Source organism: Zalophus californianus, chromosome 15, assembly GCF_009762305.2.
Source record: "Zalophus californianus isolate mZalCal1 chromosome 15, mZalCal1.pri.v2, whole genome shotgun sequence".
NCBI classification, from domain to species: Eukaryota; Metazoa; Chordata; class Mammalia; order Carnivora; family Otariidae; genus Zalophus; species Zalophus californianus.
Window position 1 is genome coordinate 63,996,273 of NC_045609.1, and position 25,043 is coordinate 64,021,315.

Below are 25,043 nucleotides of genomic sequence, written 5' to 3' on the forward strand. Positions count from 1 at the left end.
CCATTCATCCGTTGAAGGACATCTGGGCTCCTTCCACAGTTTGGCTATTGTGGACATTGCTGCTATGAACATTGCGGGTGCATGTGCCCCTTCTTTTCACTACATCTGTATCTTTGGGGTAAATACCCAGTAGTGCAATTGCTGGGTCATAAGGTACCCATGGTTTTACTGGGGACTGGTCAAGTAGGCATCCTCTGCCTAGCATATGCCAGAATTCCAGACATCCTAAGGGAAATACATATTTAGATTAAACCGTATTATTGGCATAAACAGTCTAGGCATATTGAACCACTCTTATCACTTACGTGTTGACTGGAAACACTCTCAAAGCCAAGTTTCCAGATGCTAGCAAGGACCAATCTTGCACAGAAGTCTTTCTAAGGATGGCAATTTCAAGTCTATGTTAACATTTCCCTGCACAGTATACAATGCCACTTACCACCCAGCTTGGCACATGATGAATGTGACCTGTTCTAGTAATTACTAAATACTACCCACTAACTTTCTGCCTGGCACTTCCGTTGCATTTAAAAATGAAGACAAAGAGAGAAATTTTACTTTCCTCTATCCCAACCCCCTGCCCCACCCATATTCCTAATTCCACCAATAGTGGACCTGCCTGAAGGGTGCAAAGACCAGTGTATCTTAGTGGCAAAAAATACAACAGCAAGGAACCGATTTATACTGTGGGTTATGTGCATGAAGGAGGAAATGTTCCTTGAAACTTTTATCACACTCATAATTACCTCCACATCAATCATGGCTGCATTTACCAGACAGTTATTATAGCGGAAACTGCTCTTGGCCTCACCTTGGGCCATTAGCTAACAAAAGTAGCTGTTAGCCACCCATAATAACCAATCTCACATAGATTATTAGATTTTTATCAAAGAGAGCACTATTTGACAGGATTTTAGGAGTTTGCTGTGTTCCCTTCAGCTCTCTTCTCCCTGATTTATGGTGTGTCCATCCCTAGGCTGAAGCCTGGAGCTTCTGGCTCAGGTTCTTTGCCCTAAAAAGCTGTTACATGTTGTTGTTCCTTGAGATTCCATTTAGCCAAACATGCTTGTCTTAAAGCTGGAATAAATGTGATTATGTTTGATGGTGTGCCAATTCATGGAAGCATATCCCTTCGTTTGGCATGAGTTTAGGGAGAAGGAGATCTCATTTTATTTTTTTAGGCATAGGTATCTGACAGTGTGTGGCTGGGCCAAGGCCCCTGAGTGACAGAAAGCTGAGAAGAATTTCCAGGGCCAGAAGCCGTTAGCAGTATTGTCACTTAACTGTGGAAAGGCCTGGGGTTCTGAAGAGCTGGCAGAGGAATGAGCTTCATGCATTTTGAGGGAGAGAAATAACAGGAGCATTGACTTTAAGGGTAAAGGGCCCTTTGCCCAGCAGGGGAGGAATGAGCTCTGCATCTGGGCACCGAGAAAGACTGAGGTGTTATCATAAGACACAGAGTTCTCGCCTCCCTGCCAGGACGCGGCTGGCTGGGCACTCCTTCCTACGGCCTCATTCTCTTCCCCACGGATCAATAAAACACCACCAGCAAAGAAAGATAAATCAGATAAAGTCCTACAAATGAGTAAATAAAGTCACAAAAAGAGCCAGTGTTTTCTCATACCTTGTGTTTTTCTTTTTTTATTTTCACCAACAGTCAAACCGTACAAAAATAATCGAGCAGACTTTCTTATTGAAAATAATTAACCCTTCAGGCAAATGTGTTTCTGAAGCAGCAAGGTTGAAATGATTTGCCAGAAGAAATTATTTGCTGGGAGAAACCTTGAGGGTCATCTGTCTGTGGTCAGGTCAAGCTGTAGGCAGAGAGTATTCTCAGGCGGTAGATACACAGATTCTCGAACACTTGTTGCTTGTTCTGGAAAGTACGGTGTGGATGGGGACAAGCTGACCAGGCTGCTCCCCTCACTTAAACATCAGTCTTTGTTCCAACACCTTCTCCCCCAGCATAAATCTACCTACAACGCCGTGAGACTCAGACAAACTCCCACTGTTTTCGAGGGACATCTACCCAATGATACATGGAGACAGTGATGGTGGTGATGATGGTGGTAGAAATTGTGCCAACCCATAACTAATGCGATAGTACTTTTAACATCCACACATCCTATTCATATGTTCTTATTCCTATAAGGAAGGCAGGGGACGTGGAAATAGTCTGTGTAGGGTCAAGGCTCTGGAAGATGGAGGGAAAGATCACACAGCTACATTTAAACCAGACCAGAAATGAGAAGAAGCCATCTGTTGTCTTCCCTTTAAGCTGAGCTGTCCCCAGAGTGACCCACGATGTAAATAGTGAAGGCTGAGTGATCAGGAAAATGCCCCACCTGTGAGAAGAACTCAGGGCCCCCAGGCTAAGGAGACATTCGGACTGCAGTCTTGACCATTAGCCACGTTTGCACATCAGCTCTAGCATAGTGGAAACTGGGAAACTATGCACTAGCAGAGTGTAAACAGTTAATTAGAATACTTTAATTGGATTTGGTTAAGTAGGAGAGATATAAGGAAGGGAAAGGAGGAAGAAGGGAAGAAGGGAAAGAGAGAAAAAGGAAAGGAGGGGAGGAAGGAGTGGGGAGAAGGAGAAAACCCCCCAGAGTTGAAAAATAACATCCCCATCCCAGAGTGCGACACTGACACGTTAGTATTTCTCATCAGCATTTTCTTTCCTCTTCTCATTTTGTTTTGGAAATGAATTAAATTACAATCCTCATTTATTATGGGTAGGGTTTGCTCACGTGTGTTCTCTTGCTGCTGTATCAGCTTTCTGAGGGGAAAGAAGAGAAATTTGGTCACCTTTCTGCAAGCAGTTGTTTTTTTATTCTTTGGGAATGTGGCCTTTGTTTCTCCTTTGATTTAGGGAAAGACACGTTTTCCTTTTGTAAAACAGCCTTGCCAGCTTCTGAATGACACCCACTGAGTATTGCAGATGACCAGCACAATGGCGGATTATTGAAGAGGATGGAACCAATTAACCATCAAGGATAATGGAAGAGCCCTCCATGTGATGCACTGACCCCACATCACAATACAGGCTAATTGTCAGAAATGAAAGAGACTGCTGTTTCTCTTCCTATTTATTGGCTAAGTGTCTAGTCAACTAGTTTGTCCTTGGATTGGAGGTTCATAAGCATTCATGGTTGGGCACATCAGATGTAAATGAATTTCAGATGTCACTCAAAAATTCTGAAGCCTGATTTGAGTTCCCTCTTATACAAGGTGCTTTGTTTCAAGCACACACACACACACACACACACACACACACACACACACACACACCTCAACATTTGTGAGTTTGTGATCCTTGTTTTATTATAGTTTATGATAATGGGGTTAAGATTAAGAATCTGGGAGTATGATAAGTTTGTTTATTCCAGGAACAGAAAAACTGACACTGTTTCCCGTGTTCCCCCAGGTCCCGTGGAGCATGTTCATCTCCAAGTGCCATTTGTCGCCATAAGAAATAAGGAGGTCAACATCAGTGCAGTTGTGTGGCCCAGTCAGCTGGGGACCCTTACCTATTTCTGGTGGTTTGGCAATAGCACGAAGGTTTGGCCCTTTCTGATGCATGTTTGAGTAGATCTGTACTGAATTCTCCTATGCTCCAGCTGCCATGTTGATGTTGGGGGCACCGGGGATGAGAGCAATAGGGAGTACTTAGTAAAGCTATGAATCCACATAATTGAATATCACATACATCTCTATACCAGGTTCATTATTATAATAGGGAAAGTTCAAACAATCCTAAGGAAGAACGAGTACCTTGAGAAGCTCTACAAACTTGCTTCCATAATCAATATTTTTAAAACTTCATTTGCCCTATATTTTTTTTAATACTGGGCCTTCCACTCACAACATAGATAATGTTAAAGGAGTCACTTAGCATCTCTGAGATCCAGTGACTCCATCTGGAAATGTGAATTCTCTCTCTAAATGCAGGGCTGTGAAAATCAAATGGGGCAATGCATGTAAAGAACCCTTCTCCAAGACCTACTAGGTGATTTACGAAGGCCAAGGTTCATTTTAGGAATGGTGGCAATGCTGACAAGTCTCTAAGAAGGGAATTCAGAGGGCCAGACTCTGAACTTGGCACATCCCCCCTGCTCCCAGCTACTGGTGATGGTGACAGTTGTGTCAACAATGACCACACTTATATAAGAGGAGCTGGGAGCAGTTAGGCTGAGGGTTCCTAAATGTAAGGGCTTAATGTTTTTCTCTATTCCTGATTTTATCTTTACATTTTCCTTGGCCATTCTTGATGTGATTGGCATTGCTCATCTTAGAGATACCTTTCATTTTTTAAAAAGATTTTATTATTTATTTATTTATTTATTTATGAGAGAGAGCGTGTGCAGAGGAGGAGCAGAGGGAGAGGGACAAGCAGACTTGGTGCTGAATGTAGAGCCTGAAATGGGCCTTGATCCCATGACCCTGAGATCATGACCTGAGCTGAAATCAAGAGTCAGATGATTAACCGACTGAGCCACCCAGGCACCCTGAGATCTTTCATTAAAAAAAATAATAATTTAATAAAGATATCATATCAGACTTAGAAATGCTGGACATCTCAAGAAAGGGGAAATAAATTCTCAGTTCTGATGTAGTAATTCCTTTAAAAAAAAGAATGAACAATGATGGCTTTGTTTGTTTAGAGATGACCAAAAAGAACTTCAGCCCCTGCATGATGAGAGTGGGAGAAGATTCACCCCTGCTCTTTCTTAGGGAGGCAGCATGATATGGTGGTGAAAACATGGACCTTGGAGTCACAGTGACACTGCTGGCTGTGTGAGCCTGAGGAAGTCATTTGACCCAAAATTTAATTCATTCAACACAAACTGGAGAGAATAATACCTGTATCATCTTGACTGTTGTGAAATCTAAGTGAGATGCTATATATCTCTCTGGCACACACTAGGTACTCACTAAATAGATGCTTTTAATTTTGATATAAAAATTGGGAGTTAGGATGGGTTGACAAAAGAACTATACTTATGGACCCAAGGGACCCTTTTCTGTTTGAATTGTTGATGCTGTATATTTTCAAGTCAGTTTCTTAGTATAAGCGACAATGCTTTTGCATTTCTGAATTTATTATTCACCCGGGCAAGAGATACAGGTGTTGGTTATTAAGATCCCCATTTGGTACATTAGAGAAGTAAAGCTCCTTGTGTGAGATAAGCATCCCAAGGTCAAACATCTGGTTAATTGTAGAGCCCGGTCTCCTAACTCCCAGCTACCATGCTCCACCTCCAGCCCCAGGATGCTTTAGCTGCATCACTGTGTTTGTCTTCTAGAGGTTACAGACCCTAAAACCCTGCATGCATACATGGTGAATGAAAAAAGAGAAAATCATTTGGGAGGAAAAAATTAGAAACAGGATTTTAAGTTCATTTCTCTGCTGAGAACTTTTGGCTGTCCAGCCAGGGAATTTTTTTCTGTTAAGTATTCATTTACCTGGTGATCTTTACTGAGGCTGCTGTGCACAAGGAGGGCAGTTATTGGCCATCGTCAACACAGTGATTTACTCAGAACCCACGAGGAGCCAGAGACACAGAATTTCTCTACAGTGCCATTTTTCCCCTTTCCGTGTTTTGTTTTGTTTTTCTTTAGTATTCTAAGACCTGAATTTTAAGACCCTTACTAGGTTAGTACCCAATAAATTTTGATAAATAAACACAGAAGTAGATAAAGTGACTGCAGAGTCAAGTTTCTATTTCTCTAATGATTATCTTTGTTCACTTGAACAAATCACCTGATCTAAATCTCAGTGTTTTTTCTTTGGGTAGAGCAAGGATACTAATATCTAATCCACGAACATCACTGAATTATTATTTGGAATATCTCTCTAGCTAATCTATAATATGTCATATTAAGTGAGGAAATTTTAAATGACAGAATGGCATTATAGTTTGTTTTTGTTTTGTTTTGGTTTGGTTTGATGTTGACCTGACCTGTTCCTTCAGTTAGGAATTCCCATCTCTAAGCTTGAGCATGAAGTGCTGCATGGGTACCCAGCACAGAGTAGTGTTGAAGTAAGATAAATCTGGGCTGCAGTCCAGACTCAGATTCTTTTTTGCAATATGCCTTTAATCAAATCATGCAATTTCTCTGAACCTCAGTTTTGGTCATTATAATGTCAGAATAATAACATCAATAACTATTAGTACCTCAGAGTAAACAAGTAGTAATTAGTAATAGTAAATATTAGTAACTTAGATGTGTTTAGAATCTAAGCACTTGAAAATATTAGTCACTATCGTGCTCAGCCTTTACATCAATGGCATCTACATCTCGATGGTATATCTGACTTGGTTCTGTAGGTTTCTCTCCCACCTCTAAGAATGGTTATTTGATCCAGTTGAACGAGGTGTATTTTCAGTGCTTATTGGCAGCACCATACCAGAAACACATCAAGATGACCTCATTGCCCAATAATTGATCCAATGAGCACCATATTTGACTAGCAAAATAATGAGTGTCTTTGAGTGTTCTGGTGAGCACTCTGATTTTGGAGGTATTTTAGTTCCCTTTGAGTAGCAAACTGATCTGTAAAAGGAGCTAATTTTGAGCATTTATTCCTACTTCTGCTTTGTAGGAGGCTCTTTGTACACATTATTTAATTTAATCATTAGGACATCACTGCTGGAGAAATTATCCCATTTTTCAGAGAAAACACATAGGCTAATAACCTTGGAAAGTAATGTGTGTGTGTGTGTGTGTGTGTGTGTTGTGACTAAGAGAATTGGGCAGGTTCACCCAGATGGTTGAATTAAATCAAGTTCTCAAGAAGAATTAACTCACCCCTGCCTTTATATCTAGACCTTCACTTGGTGCTCTCTGGAATAGAGGAGCATGTACAACATTGTCCCTACCTTCAAGAAGATTATAGTCCAAGTGAGAAGGCATGATGGACACAAATGCAGTGATGGTGAACAACTGTGATGTATAAGTAAATAGAAGAGAGCAAGCATTCCTAATCCAATAATAGTCTCATAGGCCTACAGACCTATCAGGGGAGATGTGAAATTGCATCAGTAGCTCTGTGGCTCTTTTTCAAGAGCCCATATTTTGTGCTAGATGTTGTGAGGAATACAAATCAGTGCAAATTCCATCTGTTTCCTTTAAGAAATAATCTATTTGAGAATATGAAGTTATAGGTACTCTAAGGTATGGTGGTAGGAATGTAATGGTACTGGCCCAGTCAAGCAGCCTCGATGGTGATGGATGCACACGTTGCTGATCATGGAGTGACTCATGGATGAAGTTGGTCTTACCCTGGCATTGAAAAAACAGTAGAATTGAGGCAGAGGAAGGAAAAGAGATTTGTATGGAAAGGTAAGGCATGGCTGTGTTCTGTATAGACAGATTCAGACAAAACAGAGGATTCATTTGGGCAGAAATTTAGAGAAAAAACTGAAAGGTGGGGGGGGTACATAACAGGTGGCTTTGAGTGGCATAAATGATGATTTTTGTTTGAAGTTCGTATTTATAGGATGACAGAAGATAGAACCAGATTCATGGACAGTGATGCTTTAAACTTTTGATGAGCTTTGGATATATGTCTGAGTGTGTGTGTGTGTGTGTGTGTGTGTGTGTGTGTGTGTGTGTGTGAAGGTTTGAGGGGATTTTTTTCCCCTAACTATGAATTTTCACATTAATCCCAAAGCCATAACCCATCTGTAGATACCCTTTTGCTTTATTTCATTCTGGTCTTTGTATATATATTTCAGGTTGTTTTACATAGTTCTAATCATAGTATATCTACCATTATGTATCTTGCCTTTTCCACTTTTTTTACATGTAACTGTATAATCTGCTGAAGGCTTTAAGTAAGGCAAGCATAGTGATAGCATAGTCTGTCCAATTTGGGAATGGCAGCTTTTAGCAAGGTATACATTTAGATTGTGGAGGTTTTATAATGTTCAATATTAACTTGACTTACAGCGTCTGGGAACTGGTGTAGTCTGCATTCAAAGATTTCCCTGAAGCTTCTTGTTCCATTAGTCAAGTGGAAATCTCATAACTAAATAGTCACCCTGAGCTTTGTCAGTATCTTTCTGGGCTCAGTGGATACTATGTGACCTGTTGCACATAAGGGATTCTCTGTGGGCAGGAATGTAACCCACAACCTAGGCAGGGAATAAGGTATTATTCCAAGGAGTCTCACCGTGGGCTGGCCCTGCAGCTTGGACAAAGTACAGAGACAGAGAAGTCAGTCAGCTTCCTGTTGGATTTGTAGAGCTCTGAAAGGCCAATTTGCTTGGATTAACAGAGGTCTGGCTTAATAAATGTGTCTGCTTGCCTAATAGATTTAGTAAATGAACCTTAAAATACTTGATTTAATTTAGCATTACGCACTAGGTATTGGTGGCCAACAAAGAATTCAGGAATACTGTTGAGTGTTCCAGCTTTGCAAGGAAGGTAAAATCAGCCATGATGCCATATCAGTTGATGAACAACAAAGGCAATTTCGAAAACAAAATTAGCTCCTGTCTCTTCCCTAGCATGGAAGCCTGTGGTCTGCCACCTGGGGACCAAGTGTTCCCATTCAGCACTATTTGCTGTGACTCAGAGCCCTGACTGGCTGATAGGATGGCATGCTCCCTCCCATCACAGATGGCATCCCCTTTGTCCTGCAGCCCTGCACCCTTGTTTGGCTCCTGGATCTCCTAGGGAAGCAGCCAGATGGAGGGAAGAGCAAATCTGCAGGGACAAGAATTCCACTCCTCTCAAAAGAGATGCCTTTAGGGACGCCTGGGTGGCTCAGTTGGTTAAGTGTCCGACTCTTGATTTCAGCCCAGGTCAGGATCTCAGGGTTGTGAGATGGAGCCTCACATTGGGCTCCATGCTCAGTGGGGAGTCTGCTTGAGATTCTCTCTCCCTCTCCCTCGGCCCCTCCCTACCCTGTTCTCTCTCTCTTTCTCAAATAAATAAATAAATCTTAAAAAAAAAAAAAGTGGTTCCTTTGTCTGGCAAAGTACCAACTCCCCAAGTCTAAGGCTACAAGAGTGTGCAAAGAAAGGCGGGGGCACATGGACCACTAAGAGCTGAAGAAGATGACATGGAAGTAGTGAAGGTTTCATGAAGAGACAACTGTCAAGGGAGAAAACTGCCTGCTGGTGAGAGGTGGGAAGATGACAGCTGAGGGCAGGGAACTAAAATGGAGGACAATGGAATGTAGCCATGGTCAGAGAAAATCACTCGTGGAATCAGGAAAAATAAAATCACATTGATTATTTCTTTCATGTTTTCTGTCCCAACATTTTATTATGGAAAACTTCAAACATACACTAAAATTGAAATAATTCTACAGTGAATATCTGTATACCCACCATCTGTAGTCTACCATTAACACTTACTATTTTTGTTTTATCACGTCTGGTTATCTGTCTGTTTTTCTGTCCATCCATCAGTTAATCTTAATTTTTTCACCCATTTCAAATTTTAGACACCAATATACTTTGTGCTAAATGCTTCAGCTTGCAAATTATTAACTAGGATTCAGTATTTGCCTACACTTTTTTCCCCGTGGTGGTATCAATGATGAAATGCACAAATCCGAAGTGTGCACTTTCTGAGTTTTGACAAAGGCATTCACATGTAACCTAAACTCTCTCTCTCTCTCTCTTTCTATGTGTGTGTATGTATATATATACATATATATATATACACGTATATATACATATATACGTGTATATATACATATACGTGTATATGTATATATACATATACATATATATACACGTATATATACATATACGTGTATATATATATACACAAAAATATATATTACCATCACTCCAGAAAGTCCTCTCATTCCCTTTCTCAATCAATACTTACCCCCAATCCCCAAAATCAACCACTCCTTTTCTTCTATCATAGATTAGATTTGCCTGTTCTAGAATTTCATATATATGATTATACCATATGAATTATTTTATGTAAGGCTTCTTTTGCTTCTTATAGTTTTGGGATTTATCCATACTATGTAACCTTTTTTTTTCTTTTGTGCTCATTGTATGGATATACTATGGCTTGTTTATTCATTTTCCTGTTGATGAATTCCTGGGCTGTTTTCATTTTGGGGCTGTTACAAATAAGTTTCCATGAACATTTTTGTTGGTTTGTGGACATATGTTTTCTCTTGACTAAATTCTCAAGACTGCAATTGCTAAGTCATAAAATATAAAATGGTACATCTACTTTGGAAAAATTATTGCAATTTCTTGTAAAACTAAACTTTTTCCTAAGTGGTGGTATCATTTTATATCCCACCAAAAAATGTATGAGAGTTCCAGTTGCTCTGCATCCTTAATCATCTTCTATATTACCATTTTTAAAGAAAATTTAGCTATTCTTTTGGGTATAAGTGGTATCTCATTTTTATTCCAAAGAATATGACTAGGTAATGAAGCAACTGAAGGTCTCCTAATAGATAAAATTGAATGGGTTGACCAGTAGGGACTAGAAAGTTTGCCGTAAGCCATTCATCAATCCTGTATATTCTGATTGCTGAGTAAGTGCTCACAGCTCTTTCAACACAAACCCTTCATGGAACAGATAAAAAACTAAGGCTAAAAATCGGGTCTACTTTGCCCAAGGTAATTTATTATAATAACAACTGAATAAAGCCAGCGTTGCTAGTCTTTGTTCTTATTACACTAGAAATGGCAACTCTGTGGCACACGTTATTCCATTGCTATGGCCAACATTGGTATGCTGAACCCAGCTTGACTTCAGCTTCCTTCTCAACACAGGACACTGAACAGCCACTATCAGCCCATGGGAGTTGATGTACATCACAGAACCTATTTGCAACTCATTCGTTGTTTAATTCAGAAGGCCACATCCTTGTGTGTACTCTCACTGAGCCTTAAGAATACTTGAACTCTGGGGTCTGCCCTTAGTTAAAGGGAAGACTGTTTTCTCTTTCTTTTTTTTTTTCAAATTTTTATTTAAATTCTAGTTAGTTAATATATAGTGTAATATTGGTTTCAGGAGTAGAACTTACTGATTCATCCCTTACATGTAACACCCAGTGCCCAACACAAGTGTCCTCCTTTCTATACTCACTGCTTTCTTTCATGTAGCAAACAGAGAAGAAAGTATGTCACATGCTTAGGGCAATAGCTCTCATCTTGCCCAACTCCAGCTATCAGCCTGGTCATAAAATAAGGGAGCTACAGAATTCTATTTTATTTTATTTTTTAAAGTTTTTATTTAAATTCCAGTTAGTTAGGGACACCTGGGTGGCTCAGTGGGTTAAGTGTCTGCCTTCAGCTCAGGTCATGATCTCGGGGTCCTGGGATCGAGGCCCACATCTGGCTTCCTGCTCAGCGGGGACCCTGCTTCTTCCTCTCCCTCTGCCCCTCCCCTCCACTCATGTTCTCTCTCTCTCAAATAAGTAAATAAGTAAATCTAAATAAATAAATAAATTCCAGTTAGTTAACATACTGTGTAATATTAGTGTCAGGTGTACAATACAGTGATTCAACACTTCCATACATCACCCAGTGCTCATCACCGCAAGTGCCCTCCTTCATCCCCATCACCTATTTCACCCAACCCTCCCGCCCCCCCCCAACTCCCTTCTGGTCACCATCATTTGGTTCTCTGCAGTTAAGAGTCTGTGTCTTGGTTTGCCTCTCTCTCTCTCTTTTTCCTCTCTTTGCTCATTTGCTTTGTTTCTTAAATTCCACATATGAATGAAATCACATGGTATTTGTTTTTCTCTGACTGACTTATTTCACTTGGCATAATACTTGTGGTGCAACGGTAGCCTAACTCCGGCATTTTAAAGCAGAAGAAATCAAATTAGGTTTCAGAGGCCTAGTTGGAAATTCTGAGCTAGAAAGCAATTCTAGTCTTGTAGCAGGGACGCCATCTGAAAGCCACACTTTTGAGCCTTTGCAGGGCTCTGGCACACACATCTAGGCCATGTTCAGTTAGGAGTGCCTGAGTGCTGGCCCATACCCACCCCCTTCAAGAGCTGCTCTGTGCCTCCTCAAATGGCTACCTTCTTGGTCTCCATCCCATGGCTGTCCTGACACACAAAGAGGAGAGGGAGTCCGCTCATCTGTGCTTGTAACATCTCTTTAAGAGCTGCCTTAGAGCAGCTTCCTACTGTTGTGTCATACCTTGCAAACAACAGGAACTTGGAAGGGCACAGGCCTTAAGATGACCCCTGAATAATGACTCTTCAACCTCAGGATCTGCATTCTTCTATCCCAGAAAGACCTGCTTTTATCAAGGTCCTAATCCTCAGGAAAGTAATATATTCTGTTTCTCTCTATCCTTGGGAAACCTGTATATGTTGTGATCAGGAAAATAAAGCAGAAAAAGAAAAAAAGGATTAAAACGGTCACATATATATGTTTAATATTTTCCAACCTATTTAAAATGTTAGAAATGCTTTGCAATGGAAAACACAGATATAATAAAGCAAAATGCCAGTGATTGGACCATGCATCCAACTAACATATATATTCTACTGTAGGAAAGTAATGTGCCAGGATGGATGAGACAGAAGTAAATAAAATGTGACCACCTCTCTGAAAGGTCTTGTAGTCCAGTGGAATACAGGAGGAAATGAAGTGACACAGAATATTGGAGGAGAAGAAAAATAAATGATCTATTCCCAGAGCCAGCTGGAATAGGTTACAAATGTTGCTTCTACTTTGCCCCAGGAGAAGGAACAGAGTGACTTGCAAAATCCAGAGTGTCCAGTCTTATCTTCATCTTTCGGGATTACATTTTACAGCGTATTTCAAGGATATTAATACTCTTCCTGGATACTGGATATAATCACAGTTTTTCGAAGCTATGAAAAGCCCTTTTCTTTTTTCTTGTTTCAAGTTAGGATCCCTTGGGTACACACAAATACCACGCAGATTTGTGACAGTCTGAGATTTGTAAGAAAGGAAGAAAATCTGATATCCCACAGAGGACTAAATGAGCATTTCTCCTTCTGTTTTTTAGCCCTTCATCACCTTGGACAGCAGCATTTCCTTCACGTTCCTGGCCGAAGGCACTAACACCATCACTGTCCAGGTGGCTGCAGGGAATGCCCTTATTCAGGACACAAAAGACATTGCTGTGCATGGTAAGCCCTGAAAGTTGTTCTGTGATGCTCCCTCCTGCCCAACCAATCCCCTCTGCCTACCCTCATGGCAACGCCTGACTGCTTTGGCAATTCCCCAGGCTAGGGGAAAATTATGTAGGTCAACCAGAATTTTCCAAACATACTTTCTACCTTGCTCCTGAATAGACACTGAGGCTGTAAGAGAAACTGGCACACATGGGCATAGACAAGCATCTCTTATTCCCTAATATGTATCTGTATCACATCCTGATCAGGTTCTCATTAGACAAACACATATCATAAGTTGAAGGATGCTAAACTGGAAAGACTATCATAGAAGCATCTAGATCTGATGTCCTGCTGAGGTATCTACAATATGTATGCAGCACCGACCCTTTGTGACCACGGGGACCAGTGATTTCAAAAGAGGAGTCATGGTTCCCTGACCTTGCAGAACTAAAGGCTGAGTTACTGAGATGAAGTACATATTCCAATTGTTGGAAAATTCTAACATCCTTGGCTGCAAAGCTTCAAGAGTAAGGCTAAGAATATGAGGGCAGAACTAGAAAGAAGAGTGGATAATAAGGCCACTATCCTGTTCTCAATCCAGAAAGCCATTCCTAATTATTAAATTTATTTTAAATCAAGTTTTGCTCCGAGCACCATTCCACACAACCTCCCCCGGGCCCCTAAAGACTGCCACTATACCTGGGGCTTTCTAAAAAGTTGTACTAAAAGTATGTGATCCTCTGACTCAGAACATATTTCTTCAACCTCACTTCAGGTAGCGCCTTTTCCTACATCTCTGCAAATTTGATACTCTGGCTCTCTCATCAGGTACCTGGAGGACTTTTTTCAATTAAATGTAAATTTAATACAGAAGAGTGCACACATCACAAGTGTTTAGTTTCATGACTTACCACAAAGTAAACAGACGTGTGTACCCACCAACTGGGTCAAGAAACTGAACATTACCCACACCCTACACACAGGATTTCGATCTAATCCCCTGAGATAGTTTCTAGGAGGAAGGTCAGAGGAACCCAGGGGAGGACAAGTGGCAAGGCCCCCTTCCAACCAAGCCCAGCTTGTCAATGCTTTATCATTGGCTCCACATGATACCATCACCAGTAGCAAATACCTCCTTCTTCTGGGGTTTCATACTTGTCTTTCATTTCAAGGAATATTCTTTTGCCAGAAGAAGGGCTTAAGATGCTAGGAACTCCTACATGGTAGGAGCATAAAGCCCCCCTCCCAGTCACCAAATCCCACCTTCTTTCAGAAGCCAAGAAACACGCCAATAGGAAGGGATTTTAGCTGAGGCCACATGGAAGAGTGGACCCTTTCCCTAAAGCATCTGCCAGTCCGCCACCCCTCTCTCAGCCCCACTCACACACCCTCTATCCTTGCAGAATATTTCCAGTCCCAACTCTTGTCATTCTCTCCAAACCTGGATTACCACAACCCTGACATTCCTGAGTGGAGGCAAGATATTGGCAATGTCATCAAGAGAGCTTTGGTTAAAGTAAGTCGGCTTTATCTTTGCTTACATGTTATTAGGTAAAGAAAAGAACCAAATGGTCTATCCCGAATAAATTTTCATGGGTTAAAAGCACCATTCTACAGTTATATAAGGATTATCTTTCTGTCAAAAGAGAGATAAGAATTAGGAGGGTGAAGGAAGGATGGAGGGAAGGGGGGTGGGGGGAGAGACAGACAGACAGGAACCAGTGTTTGGGAATGATAATTAGCCCTCTCTTTATACCGAATTTTTCTAAGACAAGAGCTGGACCCCTTTAAAGAACTAATGGAGGGAGCACTCATTGAGTGTATACAAATCTCATTCACTAGGCTTGTTCTTTGCCCACCAAGGGGGTTTCTTAACCAGGTATTCAGACTCACAAGACCACCATTGACTATACATGACAATCCGAAGTCTACAGGCCAGAAAACAGAACATGCCATCAGGGTAGTAGAGCTCTAGAGTTAACCCAAGGTCAGATTGGCCTTAGAGAGCTTTGAAGGGGTTTTGTTAACCCTTTGCTCAGAACAAGGCACTAGAACATAATGACAAATGCAGCATGGGTTTTCAAATGTAGAGGTGAGTCTAACATGTGACTAGTTCTATGGCAGAGGCATGGCCAGCATGGAGCACGGAGAAAAGTATTATTCACTCTATCCAGGGAAACGCAAGCTTAGCACATTATTTGTGATTCATTAAGTACTTGTGAGCTATTACGATAGTCTTTACGGGGAATACTTGAGCTCAGTTTTAAAGGATACATAACAGTTAACAGAGGATGGTGTCTTTCAGGTAGAATGAACAGTGTGTGCAAAGCCATGGACTATTGAAAAAGCACAACATATTGGGGAAATGGCAGAGTTTAGTGTAGCCATTCTACAAGTTGTAAGGCCGGTGCGGCTGGACTTGAGCTAGGATGGTTAGGGCAGCTCATGAAGGATCGGAGGAGAAGGTCACAGAAGTCCGACAGACACCCACTAAGCACTGGGAATTGGAAAAATGCTTTCTTATTTAAGGAAAAAATGCTGACAATAGATTTATATTCAGAAACCCAATCTGGTAACAGTACAGAGGATGGGCTGCTGAGGTGGGACGTGAATAGGGTGGGGGAGAAATTTCACAAAAGATGACCAGTTAAAAGACTACTGCAGTTCTCCAGACCAGAGGTAACAAGATCTCGAAGAGGAAAGAGTCAACGGTTACTTGGGAAGTTGAATGGTAGAATTGGTGACTAATAGTATGTATGTAGTGGGAATGAGAAGAAGAGAAGCTTTCTGATTCCAGAGCCGGGAGATGGCCTCACCCTTTGTTGGACCATGTCAGAGAAACATGTTTGAGGAGCAGTAATGGTGTGATATTTATTTATTTATCTATCTATCTATCTATCTATCTATCTATCTATCTATCTTTCTATTTATTTATTTGAGAGAGAGAGAGAGAGTGAGAGCAAGTGGATGGTGGGGAGGGGCAGAGGGAGAGGGACAAGCAGACACCCTGCTGAGCGTGGAGCCTGATGCAGGGCTCAATCCCACGACCCCGAGATCATGACCTGAGCTGAAATACAGAGTTGGACATTAAACTGACTGAGCTACCCAGGCATCCCAATGATGTGATTTTTTTTTTTATGTGAGTTTGGAGCACATGAGGAACAGTTGGGAAGATAAAAATTATGGAATTAAATATATGGATTTAAAAATATGGATCTGAAGGTCAAGTGGATGTTCCCTGAACGAAGGCAGAGTTGTGGGACCTGAGACTGTGGAGGTGATTAGACCACCCCCAGAGGGTGGGGGGCAGGGAAGACATGAACGCTGATGCTCCCTAAGGCAGAGGAGGATGATCTAGGGAAGGACCTGGAAAAGGAGCTGACAGAAAAGAAAAAGAAGAAGAAGAAGGAAAAGAGAATGATTCAAGAGAGCATTCCTGTGGGGAGTTGTCTACCAGATGGTCTTCATCTTAAATCTTTTTACGAAAAGATTATTCATAGAAAGGGATGGAAATGTGACAGCTCTTAATATGCTCTGTGACTGTGAAACATCCAGAATTGTGTATATTTTGCATGATTGTGTTTATTAAAAACATACTAGCTTTTTAATAAATGACTTAGTAATTATAATAATAATTCTAATAAATAATAATCAGCCATGTCGGTTGATGCCTGGGCCTTAAATTTCATGAGGACCTGTCTCTCAAGTGTCCCTTTGGATGGGATTAAGTGAGTCTAGACAGCTCCAGAGTCCCCCCAAGGTTGCTAACTGACTGACCCCGCCCCCCCGAGACCACTATTCCCTGGGATGAAGGGTCAGCCTAACGATGGTGCTCACAGCCTTACCCCCTTCACTCCACTGGGTGCTCCTCTGTGCTTTGCCCTTCAGAATGGTCTCCAGAGACTTGCTTCCCCTGGCTGGTTAGGATGAGGGATGAGACCTTCTCGCTCCACAGACTTGAGTACCAAGACTTCCAGCTACTTGGGATCATGCCTCCCGTCAGGAAACCAAGGCATCTGGCAAAGCCAGTTCCAAGGGATCCTCTGTGTTTGGTGGACTTTTCAGGCTTCTGAATGCTACTTGCTAGTTCTCTGCAAGTTGGTGCTCTCACTGTTATCACATCCCTGAGAATGGACTCCAATCTGTGAGCCTAGTCCCAAATATGAATCAGAGCTAAGCGGATGGGAAACAACTCCCCAACTTCTATTCAATCCAGGAACTGTTTATTGAGTCTCTGCTCTGTGCAGGCATCTTCAGAACAGTGAATAGCCACAAAGACCCCCAGGAATGTTTGGGTAAACATTCATAAGAACCTATCAGAGAAAAGAGTATATCAGCCAGATACATGCATATCACAGCCAAGATGATCTAAGTCCCTGAAATGTGGTAGACATGGTATCTGGGAGCGCTTGGTGTGAGAGGCTAACATGGAGGAGGTCACTGCAAGTGGAGATAGTCAGGGGAGACTTCTTGGAGGAAGCAGGTATTTCTGCCAAATCAGAAGCTACCCTATTTGAATTGGCAGAAGAGGAGGAGGGGTTCTGGATAAAAGACCTCCAGGAGACACATAAGAAAGAATAACCATACTCTTTACAAAGGGTGGGGGATGACTCAGACTTTTGTTTGCTTTAGGAATTTACCTCCAGACAGAAGCTTCCTTTAAGTTTTCATCAAAAAGCAATATAATCCTTTTACTAAACACTCAGGAATAGAAAAAATTCACTCATGATCTCAGCATCTTAACTTTTAGTGTTTTATTTTGCTTTTTTACTCTTACACATTTTTATAGGGTTGTAACCAAAGGAATGTAAGGAAATAGATCAGAATGCAACTATCATAAGTGTTTTTCCATGTTGGCTGACTGTACTAATTATCATCGTAATGGTAAAATAACATTCTTTCGGGTGATTATGCCATTACTTACTTAAGTTTTTGCATATTTGAGTTTTTCCCCATGTATTTGCTATTATAGATAATGTTTTTCTTCCTGTATGTGGCTTTTTCTATATTTTGGATCATTTCCTTAGGACAAACACTCCAAGTTACAGTTACTGCATGAAGGCTCTGAATATTTTTATGGCCTTAAAGTAAGTCTTTTGAAAAGCAAATTGGCAACGTGCATTGATTTTTAGTGAGCCCAGCCACAAATGAGAGAGCCTCTTAACTGAAGCCTCACCCATATTAGCAATTTTAACTTAATACAAAAATCCTGCTTTAGTAAGTGAAAATCGTGCTGCTTGTCTTGTTCTTTTTTAAATTTGCGTCTCCCCACGTTTGCTTGTAACCTCTTATTCCTTCTTGGCAGCCAGTACGTTCGTGCTTTTGCCAGAAGCTCTAGTCCTCTCCATGCAGAAAAAATGGAAAATATGGGATGGGCTGTAGCCCGTGTTCCCAGCAAATGCTATTCTGAAAATCACTGTAGTATTTTAGTTTCAGTAAAAACGTATGTAAGAGCCAGAGGAGGTAGTGAGACTAATCACAGCCCCCCTCTGGGGAGACAGAAAGGAAGCCTGGATATATACTGGGCCCTGTGCCTCCCATGTTGTGTAAGGCAGCACACACGTGAGCCTTACACCCGGGCATATTCTGCTCCTTGTCATGGACTCGGGGAGGCTGGCTCTCCCCCACACCTTCACTCTGTGGTCTCTGCAGGTAACTGGCGTCCCAGAAGAGCAGATCCTGGTGGCTGTGTTCCCTGGCCTTCCCACTTCAGCAGAGCTCTTCATCCTTCCCCCCAAGAACTTGACGGAGAGGAGGAAAGGCAACGAAGAGGACCTGGAACAAGTAAGTGAGGGAACGCTTGGCGGGGGTGCTTGCCTGCACCTCCCAGTCCAAGGGCACACAACCTCACCTCCCGCTGCAAGGGGAGGGGAGCTTCCTCCCATTGGCCCAGCGGCCTGTCCGTCTGTCCAGCACCCAGGGCTGTGAGAAACAACAGGCTTGCCCAGAAAATGCCCAGGTGCACGCAGACTGGAGCATTCGGCACACAAGAAGGGAAGGCATCCCAGAAGCACTCATTCCAGCAGTTGGCATTCCTGCAACTTCCTCAGGTCTCCTGCCCAGTGACCTGTCCCTGGGGGGTGGGGGTGGGGGCACACAGGAGAGAGAGAAGGAGGGATCTGAGTGTCCCTGTATGTTTCTGGGAAAATAGGCTTCTTGTCCTTAAAGATCCCGGTCAGTCTAAGTTCTGCTTCAGGAGAGAAAACGAGCTGCTTTTAAACATGTTTCTGTGGAGAGAAATGGATTGTTTCATCGCGTTTTGGCTAAGGAAACAGCATGTCCAAGGGGACTGTGGTTTACCGTCCTCATCAAATGGGCATGTGGTTCCTGTGATGGGCACACCATCCCGGAAGTCAAGGAGCTGGTTCTCCCTCTCTCACTTCTTGCTCCTACTGGGCTCTCATGGGCTGTGCTCTGCCTCACACTTCCCTGCCTTCCCGTGATGCTGTCAGGAGGGGTAGAAAAAAGTGAGTTTGAGGCTTCTCAACATCGACACGAAGCACACATCTGCTCCCACACGAGGCAGTCGTTGTGCAGACATCTTCCGTGTCTCTCCAATACTCACCTGCCTGCCACCTCATCCCCACGGCCGTCCACGTCCTCCTCGGGCAGCAGAGACCCGGCACAGTCCGTTCCTCTGGAAAATGAAGCAGATCCTCGTAGTGCAGGGCTGCATACGCAAGTTGGCCAGAAATAAATTCAGCTTCTCAATGCACACGTCACTTTTACAAGACCTCTTTATTCTGAAATAGCAAGTGGCATATGTGAACTATATTTGGAAGCTACAATATCCATCCGTTTAGATAAATAGGTAATTACGGTGATGAATAGCAGCTGTGATATTAAGGCACGTACAGCCAGATAAGAGTTAGGGACCATAACCCAAGTCGGCCCCAGCTTTCATGTGGGAATTACAGAGTGATTAAATTGATGTTATGTGTTCCGAGACTTGCCGGGGAAAAGTAAAGGGGAAAAATTATTCCATAAAAAGAAGGCAGCTTCTGCTTTGATGTCTGCCTCCCATTGTCTCCAAAAGAGAAAAAGCAGAGGAGTGGGCTGGGGACGTACGTCCCCGGCTTTCATCCTGGCAAGGGCCGCTCTACCCTGTGTGTGTTACTTCATTAGATTAAAGAACTAATGATGGGTTGATGTCCTTTCATTGGAAACCACAATAGGTTGTGCTACGGTGAGTTATAAAGGCATGGATGAAAAAGCACTGAACCAGGGTTTGAATGAAACATCGATGTCTGTTATCAACTGTAATTCACTGAGTGACTTTGGACACACCTCTCTCTGTCTCACTCTGCTCTCCAGGATAAGCGAATAACACCAACGACTTCTTTGGCCTTGCAGGGCTCTGAGGCCTATGAGAACCAGATTGATGAAAATGTCCCAATATCCTGTCTCCTGCTAGAACTTGGTCACTGTTTGCCTCTTGACCCTGGTTTCTTGCTCCACGAGGGAGGACTGTCTCTTGTCATGTCTTCCTGTGCACCTCTCTCTCTCTCTTTTTTTCCAGATTGTAGAGATGCTGTTTAATGCTCTAAACCAAAACTTGGTGCAGTTTGAGCTGAAGCCAGGGGTTCAAGTTACTGTGTTTGTCACACAGCTGACATTAGGTGAGTGCCTGCTGGGATCCAGGGGGAAATGGAGATGGTGATCTATTATCCTGGGGAGAAAAGGGAGGAGATCATTAGCAGACACTTCTCCACAAAGGCCTGAAAATAGCTTTGTGGGCGGGGCTCTTGTGTGTAGTTATGGTTACGAAAGATTAATCACATCTTTCTTGGGGCTTCCTGTTGAGGTGGCAAGAAGACTTCATTAGAAGTGGCTTTGCTATTGAATCTCTGGATGACCTTGGGGGAAAATCTACAATTTCCTTGGGCTTTGACTTAATTGTTTTTTGTTTGTTTGTTCGTTCGTTCGTTTTTATCCACAACAGTCAGGATTATAGTGGGTAGTCCTCAGGGTCTCTTAATTTCTACAATTCTCTGATTCCATGAATCTTGGTTGGGAGGCCACAAGAGATAACTCTAAAACTCCTTTTGATTTACAACAGGTAAATCTAAATTGATACAGAGATCAGCTCTCGTGATTGATTTGTAAAAGGAATTTGAAAATGTATGTCCCATTGGGCATCCACTACTGGCTCTCCAGGAGAGCCTATTTGCTAAATATCTCTTACTAATATAGGACTTTTCAGATGTGGAGGTTCTAAACGTGCCCACCCAGCAGTGTTTTCCCAGAACCATGTAAAGGAAGAGAATGAAACATTGCATCAATATTTAATCCAAAGTTCCCAATGGGCCACCCATAATTATGTTGACAGGTACTCAGGCCTTCTAAGAGAAAGAGCACTCAAGCCCCTCTTCTTTACTCCCCTTAGCTAGATACACATTACTCAGTTTACACCAAGAACAGTAAGTTTCTCCAGGCAGAGCAGAGGAGTTGTCCTAAGAAGCTGTGATTGAGGATACTATTTTCATCATTGAAACCAAGCTTCTGGATAGCACACAGTGCAAGGCAGTGGAGACTAGATATAAGGTTGGGACATCAGCTGGCCTCCTTTCTCCAATGGGAACTCCCTCCATCTAGTAGCTTCCAAGTGAGCCATCTGCTTTTTCCTCCTAGCTCCGTTGGTGGACTCCAGTGCTGGGCACAGCAGCTCAGCCATGCTTATGCTCTTGTCAGTGGTGTTTGTCGGCCTGGCTGTGTTTCTAATCTACAAGTTTAAAAGGTATGTGCTACTGTCACTCAATTTTGTTATTGAAGCTGGATTCTTGGGAGCTGATTCTTTCTATAGCCAACATTCCTAAACTCATCCCACATATGTGAAATTAATTCTCTTTGAAGTTCTGTTTGGCATTGGGGGAAAGCAGGAATGGTTGAGGGTCAAGGAATAAATGGGTTTAAAAATCTGAACTCTATCCAACTTATAGGTATATTGAGTTAGGAAGATAAGGGATAGCCTATGTAATCAATTTATTCTCTTTAAGAGAAGTGGAGAGAATTTTCAAACCTCACCTAAATTTCTAAAGTAAGGTCTTGGATATTCAGGATATCTTTTCTACAGCTTACCAAACATTTAGGGTGGTTAAGTAGACCAAATGCAGCTGAAATCTGGAGCACACATGGACCCACGCACGTGCATGCACACACGCACGCGCACACACACACACATTTTCCTATCTTGTGTTGCAGCTTACCTGGTCTCTCTGTGTAAATTTGCATGCTAAAAGTATTCAACCTTTACCCTTTCCCTCTTTTTCCTGTTTCTAAAGGGCAATTGATCAGGAAAACTAAACTTCACATGTATTCAGAAATTATGTTTGAAGGCCACAGGAGGGGTGACACAACAGGATTCTTATTAAAACATGAAATTGAAATCAATCATTCTGTACCATTATTTGAATAAGCTTCTACCAAGAGGTGTCCCGGTTCAGAGTATGAACTCTGCAATGAGACAGACCCCCAATTTTAACTTAGCATTTGTAGCTTTGGGCAATTGAATCTGCCTCCCTAAGCCTTCATCTCTTTATCTGTAAAATGGACAAAACAATACTTAATAGGCTTACTGTGCAGTTTAAATATAATAACATCTATACCTGGTACATACTAAATAATCAACAACGCTAAGCTATTTTAGATAACAGAGAACATGACATCCAAAGGTGGCTTCTGTGTCCCAACACGGCACATGGTAGGCTCTCAAAAAATCCTATCAGTGGCACAGAAATGTGCTTCATACAAAGACTGGTTAAAGTAAAAATATCATTAATTATTCTGAAAGCAAAACTTGGTCCTGGGAGTCTTTCTAGGTACTGAAGGTAATGCTTTTAGATTGTGAAAGCGATCAGCTGTAAAGGTGCTGTGCTCCACCCTCTCCCCCAGACCTCATTCACTGCCTTCTAGTGGGTAGCTCAGGCTTCAGAACATGGGTTTTCCTCAATATTCATCTCAGCATTGCCAAACTAGTGGGAAGCCTTCAACACCCTCCATATCAGGACAGAGTTTTACCTTCCTACTCAATTAATAGATATCCTCTTGGATCAAGACATGCGAACCCACCTACCCATGTTGCCTTTGAAGATGGGAACAAACCTTTGTATCATAAGTAGAGAACAAAGATTCCATATAGAAATGGTCTAGTCAAGGCAAGGCCCATTTGTGGATATACTTCAGTTACATGCAAAGCACACTTTTATTCATCCAAGGATTTGATTGTGGGGAAGCTGGTGGTTGCTGGAGCTTGAAGAGAAACTAAACCAAATTTGTCACCTTTTGACTTCTAGAACCTCATGGTTGCTAAGGACAAGGGCCAGTAGAAGTCCTGCAAAAAGCTATTTGTGTCAGGCATCTCCAAACTAAGGCAAGACATCCTGTGACTTAGGAAGTTTTCTGTTCTCTTACAAATGCTGCTAAACTCCCTAGACAGTCAAGCTATTAATGTAGGCGTCTCTAAATGTGTACATTGGAATTCTTGAATCTCTGCCAGGTAATGACATCTCTGAATTATTCTTCCTCTGTCGTTTCCCAATATCAGCCAACTCTTTCTGTGTCCCTGACAGTGAATTATGTAGCTAAGGCCACAGGGAAGAAACACCACTCAGACTGGATGAACAGGAGAGTCAGCTAGGTACACTTAGCAATCATCTGTTACCTTTTCTTTTCTAGCTACCTTTTCTGGAAGTTTTCTTCCCAACGCTTAAGCCCTTTGGTTGAGGTCCTATTGGATCTTCTTTTATTTGGTCTTTTTTCCCTCCCCATCACCTGGAACTCTCTTGACGGCTCTCTGGAGGGTGCTGGGCTTGCTGATGAGTAAAGGTCAGGTTCTTATTTGTGCTTCCCAGAGGCTCCTTTGTTTCTTTAATCACCAATAGAACTTTCTGCGATGTCCTTAATGTATACTGCCCAATGCAGGAACCACTAGTATGACTGAGGAACTGAATTTTAAATTGTATTTAACTTTAATTAATTTAAATTTAAATACCTGCACCTGGCTAGCAAACATTCAGTACATCTAGAGAAAGGGCAGTTCTGTTTCTGTTTCCAGATCACTGGCCACGCTGTTTTCAGACTCAACACTTTTCTCTGCGTAATCATCAGCATTAACTCATTAAACCACTTATTCATCCAACAAACATTTACTGAGTGTCCACTATGTGCCAGGCACTGAAAACAATCTCAGTGCCCCAAGTGGTCACTTATCAGGGAAAAGAGAAGAGAGCTATGGTGAGCCGCAAGCTTCCTTTATGTAAATATCACCCTGTTTCTCACATTTGATCTTATTCTTGGATAGTTATTTTCTGAAGTTTTAGACAAAGTAATTAGAAATCATTATGATATGGCTTTTATTATCTGAAAATTCTGCCTAACAAGACTTTCTTTCTATACTGTAGATCTGGGTTTTTTTCTGGCTATCCAAGAAAACTTTTGAGCCTTTATATGTTTTTCCAGCCTTTTTTTTTTTAGCAAGTCTTTCATCACATTCTGAGGCCTACTCACTTCAGAGAAATTTAGAGACCTAAATTTCCTCCCACAGGCTCCTAACACTTAGAGATGGAGCAAACAAAAACTGAAGTTTTTATGGGTGACTCGGTTGATCCATCTTCCTTCTCTTATTAAAACCTATATGAATATGTAGGCCAAGAGATGCCCCTAAATCTCTTTATTTCCCACCTTTCTTACCTGCAAAAATGGGGCTTAGTCTGATATTTTCCCGTCCTTCGAGTGCGTGTGTTAAGAGATGAAAAGCAATTTGACAAGTTTTTAAAATGTGCACATGATGCCGTAAAATTGTATCCCTTCTACCATCTTTGAAAAATGTTGAAGAATTTTCTGCCTGTTGTTTAGAGATTGAAATAAAGTGAACAATCTTTGTAAGGGAAGGTTTATCCACATCCTCCCAGGTATCATTAGGGAAGTATCAAGGGGGGAG

At 41.9% G+C, this 25,043-nt stretch overlaps 1 protein-coding gene across 2 annotated transcripts in view; it reads left to right on the forward strand.

Annotated features, from left to right (window-relative positions):
• The window catches only part of SORCS3 (sortilin related VPS10 domain containing receptor 3), a 633,396-nt gene that overhangs the window by 603,557 nt on the left and 4,796 nt on the right, over positions 1 to 25,043 (forward strand). For both annotated transcript variants that reach the window (XM_027597074.2, XM_035724341.1), the window contains exons 20-25: positions 3,431 to 3,564; positions 12,994 to 13,117; positions 14,509 to 14,621; positions 18,758 to 18,889; positions 20,625 to 20,724; positions 21,737 to 21,842. In XM_027597074.2, the coding sequence (XP_027452875.1) occupies positions 3,431 to 3,564; positions 12,994 to 13,117; positions 14,509 to 14,621; positions 18,758 to 18,889; positions 20,625 to 20,724; positions 21,737 to 21,842 (709 nt within the window). The remainder of the gene's footprint in view (positions 1 to 3,430; positions 3,565 to 12,993; positions 13,118 to 14,508; positions 14,622 to 18,757; positions 18,890 to 20,624; positions 20,725 to 21,736; positions 21,843 to 25,043) is intronic.